The sequence below is a fragment of the Haliaeetus leucocephalus genome, unplaced genomic scaffold (assembly GCF_000737465.1).
Source record: "Haliaeetus leucocephalus isolate CR32 unplaced genomic scaffold, Haliaeetus_leucocephalus-4.0 Scaffold210, whole genome shotgun sequence".
NCBI classification, from domain to species: domain Eukaryota; kingdom Metazoa; phylum Chordata; class Aves; order Accipitriformes; family Accipitridae; genus Haliaeetus; species Haliaeetus leucocephalus.
Genome location: NW_010972646.1, coordinates 489,263 through 509,963, shown reverse-complemented (window position 1 = coordinate 509,963; position 20,701 = coordinate 489,263). Strand labels below are relative to the sequence as shown.

The window sequence follows — 20,701 nt, the reverse complement described above, 5'->3', positions numbered from 1 at the left end:
CTTTCCTATAGTTTGAAAACATGAACCTATATGATCATATAAGTAATTTTTACTGTTTCAAGTATTAACCATCTAAATAAGAAAAATAGAATTTCCAAGTTAGAATGAGATTTCCAATGCATTTTAAAAACAGACTTTAATTTGAGGAAAAAAAATTAAATATTTCTATGCCTTTTTTCTGCAGTAAATTCTGTTTATGAATATTCATATTAAAGTTCCTATATTCCTGAAAATTATTCCTCTGAACTTGGTATGAAGGTGTTTTTTCTCAGTTTTGTTAGAACTTGGAGTCGGTTTCAAAATTCCATAGGAAACCAAAAATTATCTGTGATCTGTCAGACATTTTAAAACACACAAAAATCACACTTTCATGTAGGTAACGTAGAATGTATTTTGGTGCATTTTTGTGTTGTACAGTGGAAAAAATGTAAAATATCAGTAGACTGTAAATCTCCATGAACTGTCTGCACGTATATCCTAACTAGGAACAGTATTTTGCTTGTCAAACGTCCACTCAGTAGCTGCTTGTAAATTAGGTGGTTTAGTAGTACTGAAACTGTTGCATTTTATCATACAAATGCTTTTCATGTTGAAACGTCACAGGTATTTAGCAACAGCAGTCTATGGAGCTCTGCGCTGGCAGCAGCGTATGTGACTGTCCATGTTGCTGCCAGACCTGCTAGTTCATCTTGTCACTGATCTATTTGTATTAGGAGCAGCCAGGAGCTCACACTGGTTAGATGGTAACTTTCTCAAGTTATGCTTGATCATGTTAATAATCTACAGATTAGGATTCCCTAAAAGTAATCACTGATTTAATTCTGAGAGGGTCTATCACGTCAATAATATTAGTACATCTTGTTAGGTCCTGTCATATGAATAGAAAAGTTACTATCCCCGTGACAGAATTGTCCTGATTTTTATTTCAAAATTTGAAAAATCAAGCATAAAGGGAATTAAAAGGAACCAAAGACCTGTATAAAGTGATGGGTAGCACAGAGCCATGTGCCGTAAGTAGGTAGTATTTTACTGCAATACTGGAGAAGTCTCAGAGCAGTGGGTGATTTGCATGATATATGCATATATGCTATCGTACCCACATATGGCAAAAGAAGAAGGCATCCCTCAGAATTTTTAGCTTCAGGGGAGTGAAGTTAGGCCTTCAGTTTTAACTTATTTTTGAGTGTTAGATTTGGATTAAATTAACCTTTGACAAACATGCCCCAGTGAGTATGACTCTGAAATGGGCGCAAACAGCCACCCTCGTACTTCGCCGGTGCTGGCAGCACCTCACATCGAAACAGACCATGACACCACAGCCTTGGCTGGTCTCCTCACCTCTGCCAGGAGTTGACAAACTTTTCCTCGCTGCTTCGTTAGGCGCTTTACCCTGTAGCCCAATCTGCATCGAGGCCCCTTTCGCTGGTCCCTCCTCGGTGCCCCCGCGGCGACGATGCCCTGCGTGGCACGAAAGCGCCGCAGGCAGGGGCATGGCAGAGGCTTCGATTCTCCACGAGTAGAAGGGGGGCAATGCTTGCAGGAAGAGGTGCTATTTTTACAGTAGACCAGGTGATTTATTTGCAAGAAATGGACGGCCGCAGCTTGGGCGCAAAGTTTCTCAGAGCCAGTGTCAAGTCCAAAAGCTGCTTGTCTTTTTTTCTGTCTTTTTTTTATTTCTCCCCTCCCCTCAAACGTGCAGTTTCTCTGCCTGTAGTAACTGCTCATCTTGTAGCTAACAGAAGTAATTTCATGTTGTTTCTTGACTACGCATTTAATTCTGTTTCTAAAGTATATTTGTAACTTCGGCACTTAAAAAGGGAGTGGTGAGTGCCTGTGCACAAGCGTACACAAACACTGAAGGATTTCTGCGGACTATGTGATAACCTGAAATATCTTTTGCTTTAAAATTAATTGTGCCAGATTTGCACATGCTAGCTATCCAGTTTCTGTCTGACTTATTTTGATGGCAGATGAGACCCTGGTTAAATTAATTGTGCTTTTCTGATGATGGTGTGAGAAGGGAAAGAGAGGGAAAATAATAGCACTGAGGTACTCAAAAGTTGGTCTGGAGAAAACAGTTTTGATCATTGGCATATTTATGTGATGTGAGAGAGCAGAAATCTAAATCTTGTGATCCATTTTCAGATGCTGTAGACTATTCAGAAAGTCCCAGGTCATATTAAAGTAAAAATTTTATGGAATTGAGACTGATTTTAAAAAAATAGGTGTGCAAGAAGGACATGGAAAAGCTTTTGTGTGTTAATGGTTGTATATAGGCTGTGAGACATTTCTTCAAGGACATATTCTGGATTAATGTCACTCATTATAAAGCTAGGTAAAAATAATTATGGTATTACTGAATATATATGATGCTCTTAAATGGAGCACACGTGAAAAAATTATGAGGAAATTGATAAACATCAACATGCACAGTTAACATGTTGGTAATGTAAGGAAAATGCTTCTCTAAAATTGGCTGTCAGTAAAGGATGATACAGATTCAAGCCCAGATGCTAGGAAGTTTAAAGAAAAAAGCTTGAATTATTGTTTATTTAGAATGTACCCCAGCAAAAACTCACTTCTAACAAACTGATGCACCACCCCTTTGGCATCTCATATCCTCCAGAAGCACTGTATTTTTTCTGTGTTTATTTCAATTTTAGCTGTGATCAGAAATCACCTCAAAGTAAATATCTATTAAGAATGCTCCCCTAAGAAAGTTGTTTCATATGCGGTACTTCCTCCTTTTGCATCTGATGGTGAAAGGTGATTAGTAGACGACATAAAGGTTAAAGAGAGAGAGAAAGGAAGCTGTAAATCATCTAGAATGACAGTAAAAATTAAAACCTTGGGGTTTGTTGGGCTCCCCGGTGTATTAGCTAATAAATATAACCATGCTTTAGTTCTGTTCATCTTCTGATTTTACAGGCTTTGCAAATGTTTGTGTTCAGATTAATGTATAAATGTATGTGTAAGTATGCATACACTTAGTGCGGCAAGTGTGCGTGCGTGTAGTGCCTGCCCGCGCGCACTCTCTGTGCGCGTATGCCTGGGCGCGCATATAACGACGTTTGGCGAGTCTCCTAATAAACATTCAAATAAAATATACGTGTCCCCATGCATGAGTCTCCTCCTCCTCCTCCTTCCCTGCCTCTGCCCCACGCACCCACCTCCCCCACCCCACTTCAAAGCTTGTGGTCCTTTTTCCATCCTTGTACTAAAAGGTTTCTTTGTAAGCCAGGCCATTTGTCCATCATTGTTTGGGGTCCAAACAGTGGTAAAATACCCTGTCACCGATCCAGAGTGCTGTGAATGGCAGCTTCTCTCCGGACAATTGGCGGTGGTGCCGAGAAATATTCCTGAGAGGATTATTTAACCTTTCAATTTAGGGGGCACAAAGCCTGGCTGATTAATGAACTTTCTGATGGGCGCTGATAAGCGGATCTATTTCTTTATTTCCTCTAAAAGTGATTCCTTCTCCTGTCCCATATTACTATAATCTTAAACATAAAATGTGGCAAATAGATTAAAAAACAGCACTAAAGAGTTTATCTGGCTGGCAAACTGAAGGAGCTAAATTAAAATTGGTAATGAAAGCAGTGGCTGAGCCCTGTATATGGTTTTTAAATGCGCTGTGTATTTTGAAGAGACTTATTCTCCAGCTTGCCTGGTAATGACTGCTTTTGGTGCACAGTCCGGGGCTGGCTTCTGTTATCCCCCCAAAAAAATGAGTTGTGTTATCTGGATGACTGCAGACACATATGCATCCCCCTTTCTCACTGCATGGGCAGACAAGGTCGATAGCATTACAAGGTATTTGTGGCAGTGCTTGTTTCAGTTTTCAGAGCTGCCAGTTTTCAGCCAGATTTGAATTACAAAAGAAGAAGCTGGCATGAAAATTGAAAGGGTTTATCGGCTAGTCTGAAGCCTCATAGCACATTGCTTATTTATGCAGTCCATTTGCACCAGGAAATGTAAAAAGGAAATACATTTTAAAAATAAGGTCATAAAGACCCAGATATGTTTAAGATGGCAAATAAAATATAGATACCTATAATATCTTTCCAGGAAACGATTTCACTTAATGTTGCACATTACTTCAGAGGAGCATTTATGTTACTGTCATAAATTTGTGCATTTGTGTCACTGTATAGATAGTCTCTGGGGATTAAGAAGGAAGTGTTTGCTAACTTACTTTAAAATTAAAATAGAAGGAAGATAGGTTTGTAGTTTGAGAGCTACATCAGAAATAGTTGAAGTTTAATGCACCGTCCTATTTAAATAACGTTTTGCATTCCATGTAAAATTAGCCATGGGCGACTGCATAGATGCCACCACCTTTGGAGAAAATTGGGATGCCTTTTAAACCATGAAGATTTTGAGGCATTCAGGGATTGTATTGTTGTTATCCTTACTATCTTGCATATATTCATTTTCTCTACAAACTTGAGATTTTTTTTGTCCATTTTTCAGAAAAGACTTCTAGAATTAATATTTTAGTATTTTTTCTCTGCTTGTAAGAGTATCAAAAGATTACATTCATTCTTTTTAAATATATGATATTGTACTTTTTGTCTCTTCCTTTAACGTTTTCACACAGTCAGTTGTAGGTGCTATTTGCATCTATTTAAAATGCATTATAGAAATGTCTTATTTCTGTAGAAAATGACCACTTCACAGTGCTTGTACTGCGGACTGAACAAGTTAAATTCCTTCTTCTGGGAAAGGCTTTGTTTTTCCAGACTCTGCAATCAAAAAATAAAATTTTGTCCATTGATTTGTAATTTAATTTGAATCATGTACTTAAAAAAAAACCCCAAACCTAAAAGTTGATTAGATCACTGTTTTCTTGGTTATTTGACAGTGTTTTGTTGATACCCGAAAGGGTGGAAAGAATGTTACAAGCACATTTAGTAAACTGAATTACAAGGTGTAATTTGTGGAAAGATACTCAGGTGCAACCTCCACAAGTCATGTCGGAAGAGCAAGGTTTTTTAGATGGCTGAAAAAAATGAAGAAATAAAATTTGGTAAAGAAATTCTTCTATTTATAATTGTTTGGAGTTTTGTGGGGTTAAAAGTCAAAATACTAAATTTGTCTGTTTCTCATTTATTAGCATGCATCAAGCTCAATATGTTTCTGTCATGAATTTTCATAAGGATTTTTACTACGTAGCATGTGTGGCTTAATGATGCAATCACCTGATAGACTAGGAAGACTCCAAAGGAGACGTTCCGGTCTGTTGTGTACATAATACTTGTTTCAAAAATCTGCCTAATTAAGGAATTACCCAATGGAATGCAAGTCTATTGGGTGCATGACATGGTTAAAGAAAATAACAACAACAAAAACCCGTATTATAATTACAATATTACATGATATCTTATATTGGCAATTTTGAATATAAGGGAATGATGCTAACCTGCCATTGTTTCAGCTGGTATACAAGTAGGTTATGATAATTTGTAAGGGAAAATAAATGTATATTTTTCAGTGATGGAGCTGTTCTGACCATTTCCCTGTCCAACTCCAGTCTACAACCCACAGTGTGTAATGATTCACTTGATGATCATCTTTCAGTGGCTCAAGAAATTGTTGAAACATCACTGCTAATGAGTTTTACTCCCAGCTTTATGTCTTGTTTGTCTCAGTGAGTTGCACAAAAACAGACTGTGCGGTATGCAGAACTCATGCATTGGTTGTGGTGGGCATGTTGTTGGAAGGAGTGTGCCAGATCTGCTGTTTGGGTTGTGTAGGTGTCCTCCCCCTGCACTTCTTTCTTTACTTATCTTTACAGTACAACAAGAAATAACAGTAAAAAGTATCTGATAGATTAAGTATGAGCATAGCAATTGATATAATGGATCAGAAGAACTAAGCGTCTCTTCTCGGCATGTGAGAACAGCGCTGGGTGATTTGGAGGTGGAGTAAGTAGCCGTAGCTAGCCAGCCCTGGGGTGCACTCGGGGAAGAGTTTACGACATTATTGCTTTGCATCCTAAAAAGGAGTTGCCCAAACTGGTGTTGGATGTAACCAAAAAAAAACCCTCAGCGCAAGCCTTAAGCAGAGGCAACGTGATAGCTGATGGACGCTGATGGATCGATGGAGGCCATGACCTTTGTTTCATCTGATTACGAGACTCTGGATGGCATGGGGAACTTTTCTGATTTTTATTTAGTTGTCAGAGTGGTTTTGCTGGCGCACGAGGTAGGGTGGAAAGCTTTTCTTTTGGCAGGTACTTTATCGGTTTGGGTCCAGCGCGTCTTTGTGAGTTCTGAGAGATGACTGCACAGATCTGGCTCAGACTGCCCTTGGTTGTCAGTGAAGCTGGGTGCGTGTTGCCGTACCGGTCTGAATATCGAAGCGTGCCATTACGCGTTACGCTGTACTGTAAAGTCAGTGGGGACAGCTAGCTGTGAGATGCGTTTGTCCAACACGGGCAGTCCGAGTTGCACAAAAGGGTCTCGTCTGTGGTCCTCCGCACTGTCGAAGTCCACGCGTCGCATAATCTGGAGGAGCAGAGAAATACACAAAAATGAAGGTCAGAAGATTTTCCTTAATTAGTGAGATTTAGCCAGATTGCAGATCCTAAGTAGTAATGAGCTTCATAAAAGCGAGCCCTCGTTGGATCAAAGTCAGTGCAGATAAGGGGAGCTCAAGGTCACAGAGGGAGCTGCCCAGCAGGTCCATTTGCATAAAAAATTACTGTCAGAAATAGGCCAGAGAGGCAGCCCTGGCATTTTGATCTCTTGGCCTTTGTCATGGAGATTCCTAGTTGAGAAGGGAGGAAGGCCAGTGTCCCAGATAATGATTAACTGTTTTAATGGCATTCATTCATTCATTCCGCACTAACTACTCATGCAGAAAAAAGGGTTATGTAAAATGACATTAGAAGAAAAATCATTTGTAATCGTTGCATCAGGCTGCACTTTGAGGAGACATTAGGAGTAAATCCATGGCGTGGTAGGCTTATGCTTTATCTTCTGATATTTACTGAGTTTACTGGTGCATGAAAAGCTTTCAGCAAGAATAGCAGATGGGATGGACCTTTCATAGGTAATGCTATCTACCAGGTTATTACTTCTATATATTGATAGTGAAGTAATCTCCAAGATATCACCCTACAAATATAGATTATTTAAATGTTTGTAACAAAAAAAACTATAACATAAAGGAGCTACGTTCATGAATAGTTTATTTTGTACCCATATGGCTGGAGTCTTTAGATGCTTTTTTAAGCCTTAAATAATAAGAAAACAGAGGGTTTATAAGATGCGGGTTTCCTTTTTGTTTGGCTTTGGAAAGGAGTAAAGTTATGTAGAGTTGTAATCTGACCTGCAAGTATTCAGTTTAATTTCTTCCCTCAGATGTGACCTTTTCTATTAACTAAACAAAAGGAAATGGGGTGGGGGGGAGCTGGCTCCGGGGGGGTGCGCGGGGAGGGAGGTTGGGGTCACAGGGTCCGCGTTCCTGATAAAGGGGAGAGCCCGAAGGACTCCTGCGCTAGAGGAAAGCCCTGGCCTATCTGTTTATGCCCGGTTTTTAGGCGCAGTTGTCCCCGGAGAGGCGAAGCCACGCGGCGGGCGCTCCTCTCCGCCGGCGGGGGGGGGACGGTGGCGCACCCGGCGCTTTGCGCAGCCGTTGAGTGCCAGCCGGATCGCTCTTAGCCACTGGGAACGCGAGCGTTCGGTAGTGGGAGGCATACCCGCCAGCCCGAGCCGGGCGTAATCGATGAGTCAGGTGAGTTACCCGCATCTCCCGCTGTGTGTTTAACTTCTGGGTTACACCGAGGCACCTATGGAACGAGGGTGTAAAGGCTCTTTACTTACTGATTTAGCCATATAAATCACTGCAGCGCTCTGGCGAGCCTGCTCCGTTTCTTGTCGACATCCCTACAGCTGGCGTGTATTTTCAAAAGCCCGATTCAAAGCGGTGGAAGATCTTACTTACCTTTTCTGTAAAAAGTAACTGTTTTGAACTCAGTGCAAATTTTACTAGAGTTTCAAGATAAGAACGCTAACGATGGCCAAAATGGTAATTATTTACGTTGGAGGATGACCATTCAGCAGCTGAAGGTGTCGGACTCTTCAGCAGGCGTTTTAGCAGACAGCATCTTAGAATGTAAAGGATCGTGTCTCTGGAATAATACGTGGGTTTTGTAACTACGTGTTTTTGTTACACTGCACATTGCAAAGACGAAATAGTATAATCATGTCATTTTCAGACTGACGTTATGGTTCATTTTAAGGCCTAGCTGGCAGAAAGCAGAACAGTAACATAATGGTCTTGATTTTGACAGCTGTATTGCACTAGTATTCTGGTTGCAGAGCTCTCTAGCAGACAGGGACTGACTGAAGGAACCTGTTGGGGTTTCGTGGCAGCATCCCAGTGTGGGCTTCAGTGGACATCAGCTTGGAAAGCAGATTTAATATGGGTAAAATTCTACATGGTGGGAAGGCAGAGGAAGTTATCACTCATAGGATTTATTTCTGCTTATTAGGAGCCCTGTCCACCGTGGAGGTGATTTCTGGGGCCACTCCTCATGCTGAAAAATAACTAGAATACAGGTGATTGATCCAACAAACTAAACCCACAGATTTTTCCTCAAGGGGATTATAGAAATGTTTGCATTTGGGGTCTTTTTTTCCTTGCCTGTTCTATGTATTTATCATAAAAGAATACCTGAAAAACTAAGCCGGCTTAGTAAGTCGCTTATACACTACTGTTAGCTGGAGAGCTCTCACTATAAGACATGGATGAGAAATACACAAATTACTTCACAGGTGGTAGTTTTTTCCTTTCCCTGTCTCCCCGCCTTTTGTCACAAATCACTGTTGGATGTGTCACTCTTCTTAGTCTTCCTTTAGCTTCCTTCTGGTGAGTGAGTGGGAACTGAGGAACATGGATCTGAAACACACGTTTAAACCCAAGGCTGAAGAGGTTCAAAATAAGCTGACCCCGCAAGTGTGATCAGATTCATAAAAAATGGCATTGGAAGATTTCTGTTGTTTCTGCCTATGTTACAAGCACTGCTGTCATTCTTCTGGAGGCTATGCAGGAGAACACTGCGGCTCTAACAGTAGAAGAGCATGGTGATACAGATTTAAAGAAAAAAGCAATTCCTGTAATGAGCTTTACCAACTACTACTAATTTCTTTGAAATCTAGGCCACTCTTCTGTATTCCTTTAGCACCAGAGACAAGGAAATGCATGCAATGCCGAAAGTAATAAGGTCGCTCTTTTGCCTCGCTGCTTTTTAGCCAGAATTCATGCAACCCTTGTTCGTACCTGTGCCTGCTCTTGCTAGGCATGGGCTCCGTGGCAGTTACTTCTTCAGGAGATGAATGTCCTTGCGCGTGTGAAAAGTAAAGGAATAGGAAATACGTTCACATATTCCACTTCATGGTACTAAATGGGGAAAAGAAAAAGAGCTGCCTGTTCCCCCAAATTCGATGGAGCGTGCTATATCTTCCATTGCCCTATGTAAGCCCAAAGAGCAGCTATGGACCGTAGCATCACATCTCCTCTGCTGGGAGCAGAAGTGGTCCCCTGTTCTCTTGGAAGGACTGGCAGGTCCTTCTGGAGCACGCCTGCTTCTGGGCACTGCTGGTGGAAGCGGGTGTAGGGTTGGGAATGCAGCGGGTGAAGGCCCCATATCTCTATCAGATCTTTGCCATATTGCTTTAAGCGAAACTAGTTCAGCAATACACAAATGTGCCTATCCAGCTGGTGGATGCAATATCTGATGGCCCTGTCCGTCCCAGGGGATGGTGGGGCATCTGTGAGAGGGGGAGGGGGCTGGGAGACGAGGAGGAGGGGAGAGAGATAAATCAGCAGCCTATTTTCTTGTATTCAGAGCTGAAATAACATGGCCAGGTGGAATAGATACTGGGAATGCCTCTTCCCACCTCATTTGTGATGCTCAGGCTGAACCTTGCTCTGCAAAATTACAGTAATATGAGCCAGTTGCTTCTTTTTCAAACTTAATATTCCAACAGCAAGCAGGAATGTATTGATTTAAGCATAATAAAATTATATTTATGTAGTTTTAATTTATTTTTAATTCAGCACTCAGAATACTGCCAGACCTAATTCTTGCCTATTTCCATCTTTTAGACAAAGCCAGGACCAATCAAGGCTGCTGGTTCTCACCCTGCACGCTCTGCTCTAGTGTACTGCTGCAACTGTTCCCGAAAAGGACATTTTGGATATGTAAGTCTCAACAGTCTTGCCTCAGTGTAGAGTGTATCCTTGGGGTAGAAATTCATCTCTGCCACGGTGCGTGGTTGGAGAAAAGATCTGGAAGAATCAAGCTAATGCTGTACGAAGGGCCACTCTAATGAAATGTTTGCAACTTTGCCACATTGCTGCAGTCAGTGGAGGCCAATGTATGAAGTGATCTCACCCATCTAATTTAAAGATATGGAGGAAAAGAAAAGTTACTATCTCTCCTTGGCAGGTTTATTGATTTGTTTTTTAAACCCTAAATCCAAATGAGACTGCCTGGGAAAGAGAATATTCATTGGCAAATAGACAGTTGCTGAAAAGAGCTTGCTTTATTTTTTTTCTTTCTTTTTTTTCCCCTGGCTCATGGGATGAAATATTAGTGCCTTACTGCTATGTTCAACATCATGTAAGTTTTTTCACCACAATCAGCCCAACAATTTAGATACCTGTTTTAGGAATTTTCCATTTCTGCCTGCTTTTGATGATCCTTATTTGTAATTTCTTAGTGTCATTCAACATCTGAATTAAGTTTGACATCCTTCTGTAAGGTACACAGCCTGGCAAAGGAAGACATCATGAGCCTTATGTGGCTTCAGTAAAAACTGGAGGTGTGCTGCATCTTCTAGGATTGCTTGCTGATGTTTATCACCTTTTTTCAGACCCCTGTCATGACAAGTGAGCAGCTCTCTGCCTGCAAATAGCAACACCAAACAAATGTTAGTTGTTTTCTTTCATGGAGTAAGTCCAGGAGCCACAAGTATTCTGGAAAATGAATGTTACTTGTGCATTGAATGGGTTAAGTTTATAGTTTCCTACAGCATAGAGACAGCAAATTCCTTCCTTCTCTCCTTTGTGCTCTATGTGTCAACTACTACAACTGCTGAAGATGTTATTGTTAAAAGCTTGATGCAGTTTTCAGTTAAATAGTTAATCCCTGCGCGGAACAGTCGGGCAGGTAGGGCAGGTGTGCTGGGATGTTCTCATGGCGGAACTGAAAGATAAATGGAAGATTTTTAATGCTGAGCTGTGTTTGGAGACAAGTGAAGATTTTCGTCTTCGAGTGGTGCGTTGAGGCCATTGCGTACATCCAGGACACGCTGCTGCCTGCACAGCCGGGTTGGAAGGGACAGGAATAGGCAGCTGTTGCCATCCAAGCTTGGTAAGAGACAAGCATGTGCCAGCAGCCCAGTGTCACCCCTGGCACAGCAGGAATACAGGCACTGCCTTGGCTATGGTACAAGAGTCAGAATCCTTGGCTTCACCTGCAAGACATCTGCTCAAGGCACAGCTACCCATGCGGCAGCAGAGTAAGACCTCAGTGATACAGTCATGCGAACTAACTTGGTCTGCCTGCTGTTTGGGACTAGGGCTGCTAAAACCTACAAAAGCAGCACTGAAACTGATCCTGCTAAACAAAACCAGAATAAAGCCCCTGCCAGTAGTACAGACACTAAAATGAGCATATACGATAAAAACTGGAGGGAGAGGATTGAAGAAGAAGTGAGACTGATTGCTAGCAATGGATAAGGAACATTTTACTAAACTGTCAAAAAATGGCATTCAAGGAAGGCAGCCATACATGGATACAAATAAGGCTGCTGTAAAAATAATGAGTAAATATGTGGGAGGAGCTGATAGTAATTACTTGGATAGAAAAGGTAGAAACTGTATAAAATCAGTACGGGAGTAAAGCAACTCAAGGACAACATTTATGGCTGTCAAAGTTAAAGAAGATAAGGTAGTATTTTCACTAGCGTACAAGGAGCAGAAATAGCCTGAGGAATGACTGAATGGAAATGGAGAAGTCAGTAACAATACAGAAGGGCAGAGATACCAGATCTTTCTATATGCACACAGAAAAACATCCAGGACACACATTGGATTATGTAATGATAACTGAGTATTTGCCCTCAAATGACTAAACCTTCTGTCCAAGAATGGCTGAGGAAATTGGACTGGAGCCTGCATGTGCATCTTTACAGCAACCCAGCTGGACAGGCAGTGCATCTGAGATTTGTAGCTCTCACTGGCTAAGAAAACTGACGTCATTAATCAGTGCCTGAGTTCATGCAATGAGCAGCTATCAGACCTTGAAAGATCTGCCTATAATTTAAGCGGGGGGAAAAGTTTTTTTGTTTGGGGTTTTTTTTTAACATAAATATTTTTAAGCAGGTAAAAATTACTTGTGATGACAAGCATCTCTTAAAATTTTTCACATTTCTGTGCCTTGAGAACCCTGCTCTGTTGCTTTTTTTAGCAGTTAAAGCAGAGGAATAACAAACTGACCAAGAAGAAGAGGGTGGGGTTAGTTTTGTATAGACATACCATAGTCAGTGCTTCTCACTGCAGTCCTTTCCTTTCATGTTAGCATTTAATGTAGTTTAGGAACACCTCAAATTCCTTTCCTTTGCTAGAAGTCTAGGAAGACCTTTCCCAAAAACCGACGCAAGAGCAAAAAACTTGCTAAATCCCAGAGTTAACTGCAGTTCCAGTAAGGAGGTCATTGTGGATCACTTCTTCTTGTTTGTAGAAATGGAAATAATTAAGACATAGAGTGTCAGAGGATCTAACACCTGGTGGTTACGTTTCCTGAATTTGCTGTATTGTTTATTAAGACAGTCATGTCTTTATGTAAACCAAGGATTTACTAAGGACAAGAAATCTTACTTTCTTCAGTAGACTTCACATCGTAGTTCATTTCATAGCAGTCCGTACATCCAAAACATTGTGTCATATGGTCCATAACAAAGATGTGGCCATTTTAAGGGGCATCCCCATAGGAAAGTTAAGAGGGAGGGTAAGTTAATGAGGGACAGCCCACTGCGTTATTCAGGCTGCAGCAAGTTCTCAAGGCAGCAGGGATAAGGAACTGTACGGTATCTGCAGATGTGCCTTGCATTCACATCCCAGTATGCCAATCACACAGAAAATTCCTTCTGGTGGATGGTAGCAGGCTCTGCTTTCTGTTCTCTGTACGATACCTCCAGCACTGAAGACTGTCCCAAGAGTATTTAACAGTACACAGTGTATGGCAGCAGTGGCAGCTTACTTGAGAGGGAAGGATATAACCAAGCGCATGTTGGACATTGCTGAGCTGATTTATCAATGCAGTGGAGATAAAGAGGAAAAGAGGAGCCCCGATTTGGGTGGCATGTGCATTTCATTCACTAAGGCTTCTCTGTCAGTGCATTAACAAAACAAAAATAATGAACGGACCACGTGCCTGCAGAGCAAGCCCTAGATTTGATGCGGGATCTCAAGCAGTACATTTCACAGGTATCACAGGAGGATGAATGTGTCTTTGCATACTCCTCTGTAAAGCCAATCTATGTTGTTTTCAGTAACCTCTTTGGCAATGTTTAGGGATAATATTTTCTTTCATTTATTCCAGATAGGCAGGCAGCTTTGTGCCCTACCTAAAGGCCACTCTTAGGTTTCAGTCATGTGAAACACAGGTATTTGAAGTGTCATTTCTCTGTTATGCTTTTATCTCATCTTAAATCTGAGGGAGGTAGATGGAGGACCTGGGAAAGGTGAGAGAGGAGGTTTCTTTGTGGGGTGATAGCTGACTGTTCAAGGCATTCAGTGTGAAATCTAGTCATCTTCCAGGATATGCACATCTCAGATGAATAGCTACTGAGAACGGCCTCAAGCGACAGATGGACTCACATGCCCCCTCCTAGGTCCCTTTCAGCCTGATTTCGCAGTGGGGTAAGGATGAGCCCTCAGACTTGAGTAGGCTCCAGCCACAAGCTGCCATTGCTCGTCTGCACTCCTCCGTGCATGTGGAGACAAGCCAGTTGTCACACAACCTAACAATACCCTTTTAGAGGACACCACAGAGAGTAACCTGATTCTTCATTTAATTTCAGCCAAGCAAAGGCCAAATACAAGCTGAGAAATATGAAATACACCTGAAATGCATCTTTGATGTACTCTGTCTCTGAAAAAGGGGGGAGGAGGCAGGAGGACACACAGGGAAAGGGCGTGCTAGAGGTGGCACTGAGTGGTAGAAATAGCAAATGCAGGAAAGAAAGCTGCTTAGCTTGTGGTGGAGACATCAGGGTGAGTGAAAGCTCCTGACACTTTCTCGAGAACAGCAAGGCCTAGTGTTCACTAGGTTTGGGTAGAATCCAAGAAGTAGAAGGATGATATTGCAAACCACAACAAGTAACAAGCAATTTACAAGGAGAAGAAAGCGTCAGTTAATATCACATGGTACCCTGAAAGAAAGATGGAACCATAAGAAGCATCCCAGTTAGCCCGGCTCGCAAGACATTGCTAAAACTTTGTGTACAGCGGGCAAAAAATTCATATTCCTGAATCAAGTGTTTGGGAAATAGGCTGCCATGCAAGTGATGCAAAAGCTAGCCCCTTCCTCACCTCAGCCAACTGCTCAAGGCTCTCTTCTTCTTCCCTGCAATCTGATGTGCTTGCACAGCATACTCCTGCAGGATTTGCTTTTGGTTTTTTTTTCTGTGAGAAAACTGCATACAGTCAGACACACCATTCTGGCTGCAGGTGGGCTGTGTGGGGGGATGCTGCCCCTGGCCTCTCATCACTGCTCGCTCCTTCCCTCAGCCCACCCCACCCTTTCAGTCTGCCCCATTTCTGCACACGCTTTCCCCCCAAATGATCCAGGAGAGATCCCTGGATTAAAAGAGCTCCCCTGCAGTTAGAATTATTTGTCTTTTGAGGAGACCAGGCATGTGGTTGTGCTGGGAGACGGAAGGGGCCAGCGAGAAGCAGCAAAAGCAGGTGTTGGGGGGACCTGCCTGGCCGTAGGCAGGACAGCCCTGTTCCACAGATCCAACAGCTCTGTTTGCAGTTTGCCTCGTATTTAGCTAGTGCTCACCTGTTTCTAGTCCTCTGCTTCTATCAGTGCTATAGGTGTGAAGTAATTGTGGGAAGACATGGGATTCCTTCCGTTTGCTGCGAGAGGACTGCAGCTTGGCTCATGTAATGCTTGTTTTTCTGTGTGCACAGGAAGGATTATTGGATGGTAATAAAATTATCAGTGTTTAAAAAATTGCTGGCCACATCCTCCACAGGTACAGACCAGCACCTGCAGAATCTGACCCATTTCCCTTCCAGGAAAATGGCAACTCAGCCACATCTAGTGACTTGAAATGTGTTTTGCAGGAGTGCTCAGAAAAGCGGATGCATGGGAGCATGTTCCCTACTTCTCCATTCATCTACTACTATGATGATGAATACAAGATCAAGAGAAGAGAGAACAGATTAAAAAGAAAGATTGCAGGTACAGTTTATTTTGGGAGATCCCTTCTGCCTTTCAGTTAGTTGAAATACTTTCTTCTGTGCTTGCTGCTTTTAGAAATATTGTGGGATTATTTTCATGTGTTGAGAAAAGCTATAGGGATTTGAACAGGTAGTCTAATAGTAGTAAAAGATTTGTGACTTTATTCATCCGTGTCTATCATGGAAATTTATTGTATCAAAGCTACTAGGTGGGTGTTGTCAGATGTTTTAATTCTGAAAAATCCACTAACATCAAAAATGCTGTAAACTAGCAGGAAGAGGATTAAACTGTAATTTGTTAAGATTCTAGTCTGTTGACAGAAAAAAAAAAACACCTTGAAAAAAATCTATCAGAGAGATATTTTTTTCTAATTAACTTCATAACTACATAAAGAAAGCTGTGATGGCTTGGGCACTAGGTTTGAGGTTTTCTGCATGGGTATTGAAATAAACTGCTCTGTTTTACAGAACTACAGGACGCCGGCCTTCTGCCAGAACAGTCAGAGACACCATGGCAGGCAGAAGAACATGGAGAGCACAGCTATAAGGAAAAGAGCAAGCCTTGCAAAGAACATGGGAAACATAAAGGTGGCAAGTGTCACAAAAGGGTGAAGATGTCCCAGGCAGAGAAACCCAGAGAAGGCAAGCACAGAAGTGATATTGAAATCAGCCACCATTTGGAGGAGGACTTCCCTAGAGGGTGTAAAAGGCAGGCATTTAAGGGCAGCAAAATTCGTCACAAGTCCATTTTCCAGGCTTTCTCAGGCAGCAAGACTGCCTATGTGCAGGAGCCTCTGGAAGGTGCTAAAAGGAAGAAGAAATGGAAAAAGCAGGAAGGCGCTAGTCCTGATATCAATGAGAATTTATTCCTCATAAAACAGAGGAGGACGAAGTCCAAACAGAAATCTTGGTGGTGAGGAAGTAGATAGGCAGCACCAGCATTTACTGGCTCCAGCTCTGCTTTCTCTGTTTATTTCTGTCCCTCTCTTTAGCACACTGAATTTGAGTCCGTCCCTGAACCCGGGCGGGCATGCCCAGGCACCAGTCACACACTGAACGTCCATCTCTGTTCCCAAAAGGGAGTGCTCCGTCTGTCGTGAACTGTCCACTTGACAGGCGGGACCTAGCGCTCGTGCCTGGAATGGCTGTACTTTTCAGCAGTCCCAGAATAGGCTGTAAATTTACTTTCTTTACTTGCGGGAGTGTGGGGGCGAAAGGGGCCATGCTGGGTTTATTAGGTTTTGTTTCTTCACTGGTGAGGTGTTGCTTGTCGGAGCGGGATCTGCTGCTAAGGAGCACCATGCCTTTGGAGCTGACACTGGAGAGACTCTTATGTTAGGAGGAGTCAGGATAGAGACCAGGGACATGGATGTAAAGCACATTCCTCACAGCCACTCAATCCTCTCCAGAGTGCAGCTGGGCACTTTTTTCCACTCCTGTCCCTCCTTGAAGGTGCTGCGAAGTCATTGCCTTGCACTTTGGGATGTCACAGTCTTCCACCTCAGGCTCCTGTGTGGTGCTGTGGATCCATCACCCTCAGCGCCACGGCTTTTGGTGCCATCTGCACAAGCCTGTTCCTTGTCTTTGCCAACTAGTCAGCAGGGCAGGAGAAAGCAGGTGAGAAGGGAACAGTTTACATCTCAAATTAAATATGTCCTTGTTCCCCTTGATGTGGAAGTTGTTTCTGGAGAAAAGATAGCAGAGTATGAAAAATGTATTTGATTCCAGACATACTGTGCTAAAATTTAATAATTTTTTTAAAGACAGTTATTTTTGTACACTGGAATTAAACAGGTGTGTTGTTAAAAACTTGGTAAGAATAAATGCTTCATCAAAGGAACAACCCAAATAAAACTTTACATGAGGGATATAAACAAAATGCACATTCGTTCTACATTTTCTTGCCTTACCAAGCATAATTAAAAACAGTATCACCTTTGCTTTTCTGAGCTGAAACTACATCACCTCTGGCAAGACATTTTCTGGTTTTGAAAGGGAAATTACCTATACTCTACTGATTCATGACCTACCCTATACTATACCACTCCTTTTGCTAAGCAATTGATAGTAACTAACAGCACAATTTCAAAAAGGTGCATGCCCTCTCTTAATTCTTACTAAGAAACAGGCCTTTGGCTACGGTTGTATTTTAAAATTAGAAAGCCATTGTAACCTGTGCTAATGCAAAGGTTTCTGAGAAGGGGAAATGGGTACACTAGTAAAAATTCAGGACTGTCTTTCTGTCAGTAGTATTCCATGCTGGTACTCCCTAAATTCATCAGCTTTTTGTTTGGCAACGTCGTCAGTGATAACACTGGTATTTTAGTGACTGTATCACCTAATCTCAGAGGTCTTTGGAATAGAGCTGCGCCTATGTAATAATTGGGAACCTAATGCCCAGTTTTGCTTAAGTGTGTCCTTGTTGGCAACGGAAATTTATTTTTGCTTAACTTCATTGATTACTTGATTGAGAAGTTCCTGATGATACTGAGAAAGTAAGTCACTTATACCCCTAATAAAAAATTAATTTTTAATTAATTCCGTTCCTGAAAAGCCTTGCCCCAAAAATTGAAACTTGTCTTTCCCATATGCTGTGTTTTACATCCCTTTTTGTTTATCAGTACCTGTTTCTATTTGAACAAAAGTCTCCAGCAGCCTTTAGCTGAACCAGTATGAAGACTGGTAGAATAGGGAAGGAGGGCTGGTTTAGATTCAAGTATTGAGATCAACTCCAACTTTTCTGATGCATTGGTTTGGTCCTCTGGCCAGCTAAGTTGTCACGAGGTAAGTAAATCTCTTCTCCAGGAGCTGGACCTTTCTTTAAAGAGCTCAGGAGACTGCGTTCTTGCTCTAAAACTTCCTTGGACAGAAGGGTTACGATGAAGGGGATTCCCAAAGGGCCAGATTCTCCATCTGAAAGAGATGGATGGCTCAGACGTCAGGAGTTACCACTGTCCGGGGGTAAGTAATAAGCCCGTACCTACTGTACACAGACAGCACGTAGGGGTGGAAAATCTCTGCCCTCGTAAAGGGTGACTGTGACTGCTCCCAGAGGACTGCATCCTAGTGGCTGCTCTACCTCCAGGGATAACTAGAAATCACAGAAGTACAAAAATAAGGAATGGACAACACCCCTAATCTTTGGTTAGGCAGATTTTAGGGAATCTTGCCTCCCTGTTTACTCCACTGCTTTTCAAGTTAATATTCAGCAAGTTTTAGGGGGTTTTTTAAGGTAAAAATGACTTGGTGAGATCGTGGCTTCACCATTCCCTTCCCTATACAATAGTGTGGTAAGGTCTCGTCCCCACTCTGGAGAGTTTTCAGATCTTCTGTGCCTCTCATTTACTGAAGAACATCAAGGGCAGGTAGTTTTGTGCTTCACTTCTCCAAAACTGAAGCAGCTGTGTTTTCAACAATGTGCAAGAGGCCAGGGAGAGAACTGAACTGCAATAGCATCTAATGAGAGATCACTCTGAGCCATCAGTCTGCTTGTGAGGTGTTTTATGGGTGCAGTGTGGTGTGCCATAAAAGAAATAAGACAGTTACTCTTAGATGTGAAGGCCAAAAGAACATTATTCTGATGGCCACCGGGGTAGCATGCTCTGGAGAGGTTCCCCACGGAGACCTCTTGTTCCACCGTTCTCTTCCTCATTTTCAAAGGAACCCGCAAGAAGATAGAAAGTGCAATTTAATCCTCCTCCAGGCATTATGCAATGGCTTTATGTGATGATACATTATTTAGCAGCCTAGCCAATGTGAGAGGCCACATTGGTAGTGGAAAAATGACACATGCTGAAATCATTCCACACAAGAATGTCTAACAGTGTTAGCACTGCCGTGCTAGTGAGGCTGCTCTAGGAAGACTGATAGACCAGCTCAGGGGCAGCAGCGTAGCCCCTGTGCGTAAGAGGTGCAGGTGCCTTTATGTTGCCCATGTACAATGTCAAACGATGGTCAGATGTGGAGGGAGTCAGAGTTTTTCCTCACTACTTTAGATCTAAAGATAAGGTGCCGGCCACCGTGGCAGGAGTTAAGCCACCCAGGAGTCCCGAGTTGTCTCTCTGATGCTTCAGTGGCTTCAGCCAACAATATTTCACCTTGGACTCTTCTGTGGGATTTTTCAAAACCAGTTATGTGCTGGTGAGCAAAAGCCTGCCTTGTCTTGGGAAGCTAATGGTGGTAAGTTTAGTTACCAAAAGTAGCTTACACAAGTGCTTGGGTTAAACCCACAGAAGGCTGGCTGTAGATTGTGGCTTCTGCCTGCCACCAGCAGTTTCTGTTGCAAGCACCAGACGATAGGTTTGTGGTGGAAAAGTCTCTGGCTTTCCCTCTGAGTACTGCAGCGGCCCAGTCCTCCAGATACCTAACATGGCTTTTGTTCCGATAGATGTCTGTTCCTTGTGGTTGCAAGACAGTGAGTAAAAGCATAGAGAGAGCGGGGTATTTGGGACCACGGGAAGAGAAAAAGATAAAACGGCAACACTTGGAAGCAGCTGGAAGCTGGAGGAAGGAGCTTCCTCTGGCAACCTTGCAGGGAAGACCAGGATCTGACTGACCGGGGAGCAGTGTTGGAAGTGCAGCTCCCAAGCTGAACATGAGGCAGCAAAGCTGTGGTTAAAAAAACCAAGGTACTGCAGCAACGTACACAAACTGGAGCATTAACCACAAGTCCACTGAGGTCATGGCAGGTTAAGACACTGTCGTGGTTTAACCCCAGCCAGCAACTAAGTACCAAGCAGCCACTCATTCACTTCCCCCCCTCCCCAGTAGGAAGGAAAAAGGTAAAACTTGTGGGTTGAGATAAGAACAGTTTAATAGAACAGAAAGGAAGAAACTAATAATGATAATAAAAATAACAAAATGACAATACTAATAAAAGGATTGGAATATACAAAACAAGTGATGCACAATGCAGTTGCTCACCACTCGCCAACCAATGCCCAGTCAGTTCCTGAGCAGCAATCTGCCCCCCAGGCCAACTCCCCCCAGTTTATATACTGGGCAGGACGTCACACGGTATGGAATATCCCTTTGGCCAATTTGGGTCAGCTGTCGCCCCTCCAGCCTTCTTGCTGGCTGGGCATGAGAAGCTGAAAAATCCTTGACTTAGTCTAAACACTACTTAGCAACAACTGAAAACATCAGTGTGTTATCAACATTCTTCTCATCCTAAATCCAAAACACAGAACTATACCAGCTACCAGAAAGAAAATTA

General features: G+C 42.5%; 1 protein-coding gene across 1 annotated transcript in view; it reads left to right on the top strand.

Annotated features, from left to right (window-relative positions):
* ZCCHC7 (zinc finger, CCHC domain containing 7) overlaps nt 1-16,638 on the top strand; it is a 120,609-nt gene extending 103,971 nt beyond the window's left edge. The window contains exons 8-10 of the mRNA XM_010566427.1: nt 10,117-10,212; nt 15,370-15,487; nt 15,955-16,638. Coding sequence (XP_010564729.1) covers nt 10,117-10,212; nt 15,370-15,487; nt 15,955-16,403 — 663 coding nt within the window. The 3' untranslated portion in view covers nt 16,404-16,638. The remainder of the gene's footprint in view (nt 1-10,116; nt 10,213-15,369; nt 15,488-15,954) is intronic.
* Nucleotides 16,639-20,701: the final 4,063 nt, after the last annotated feature.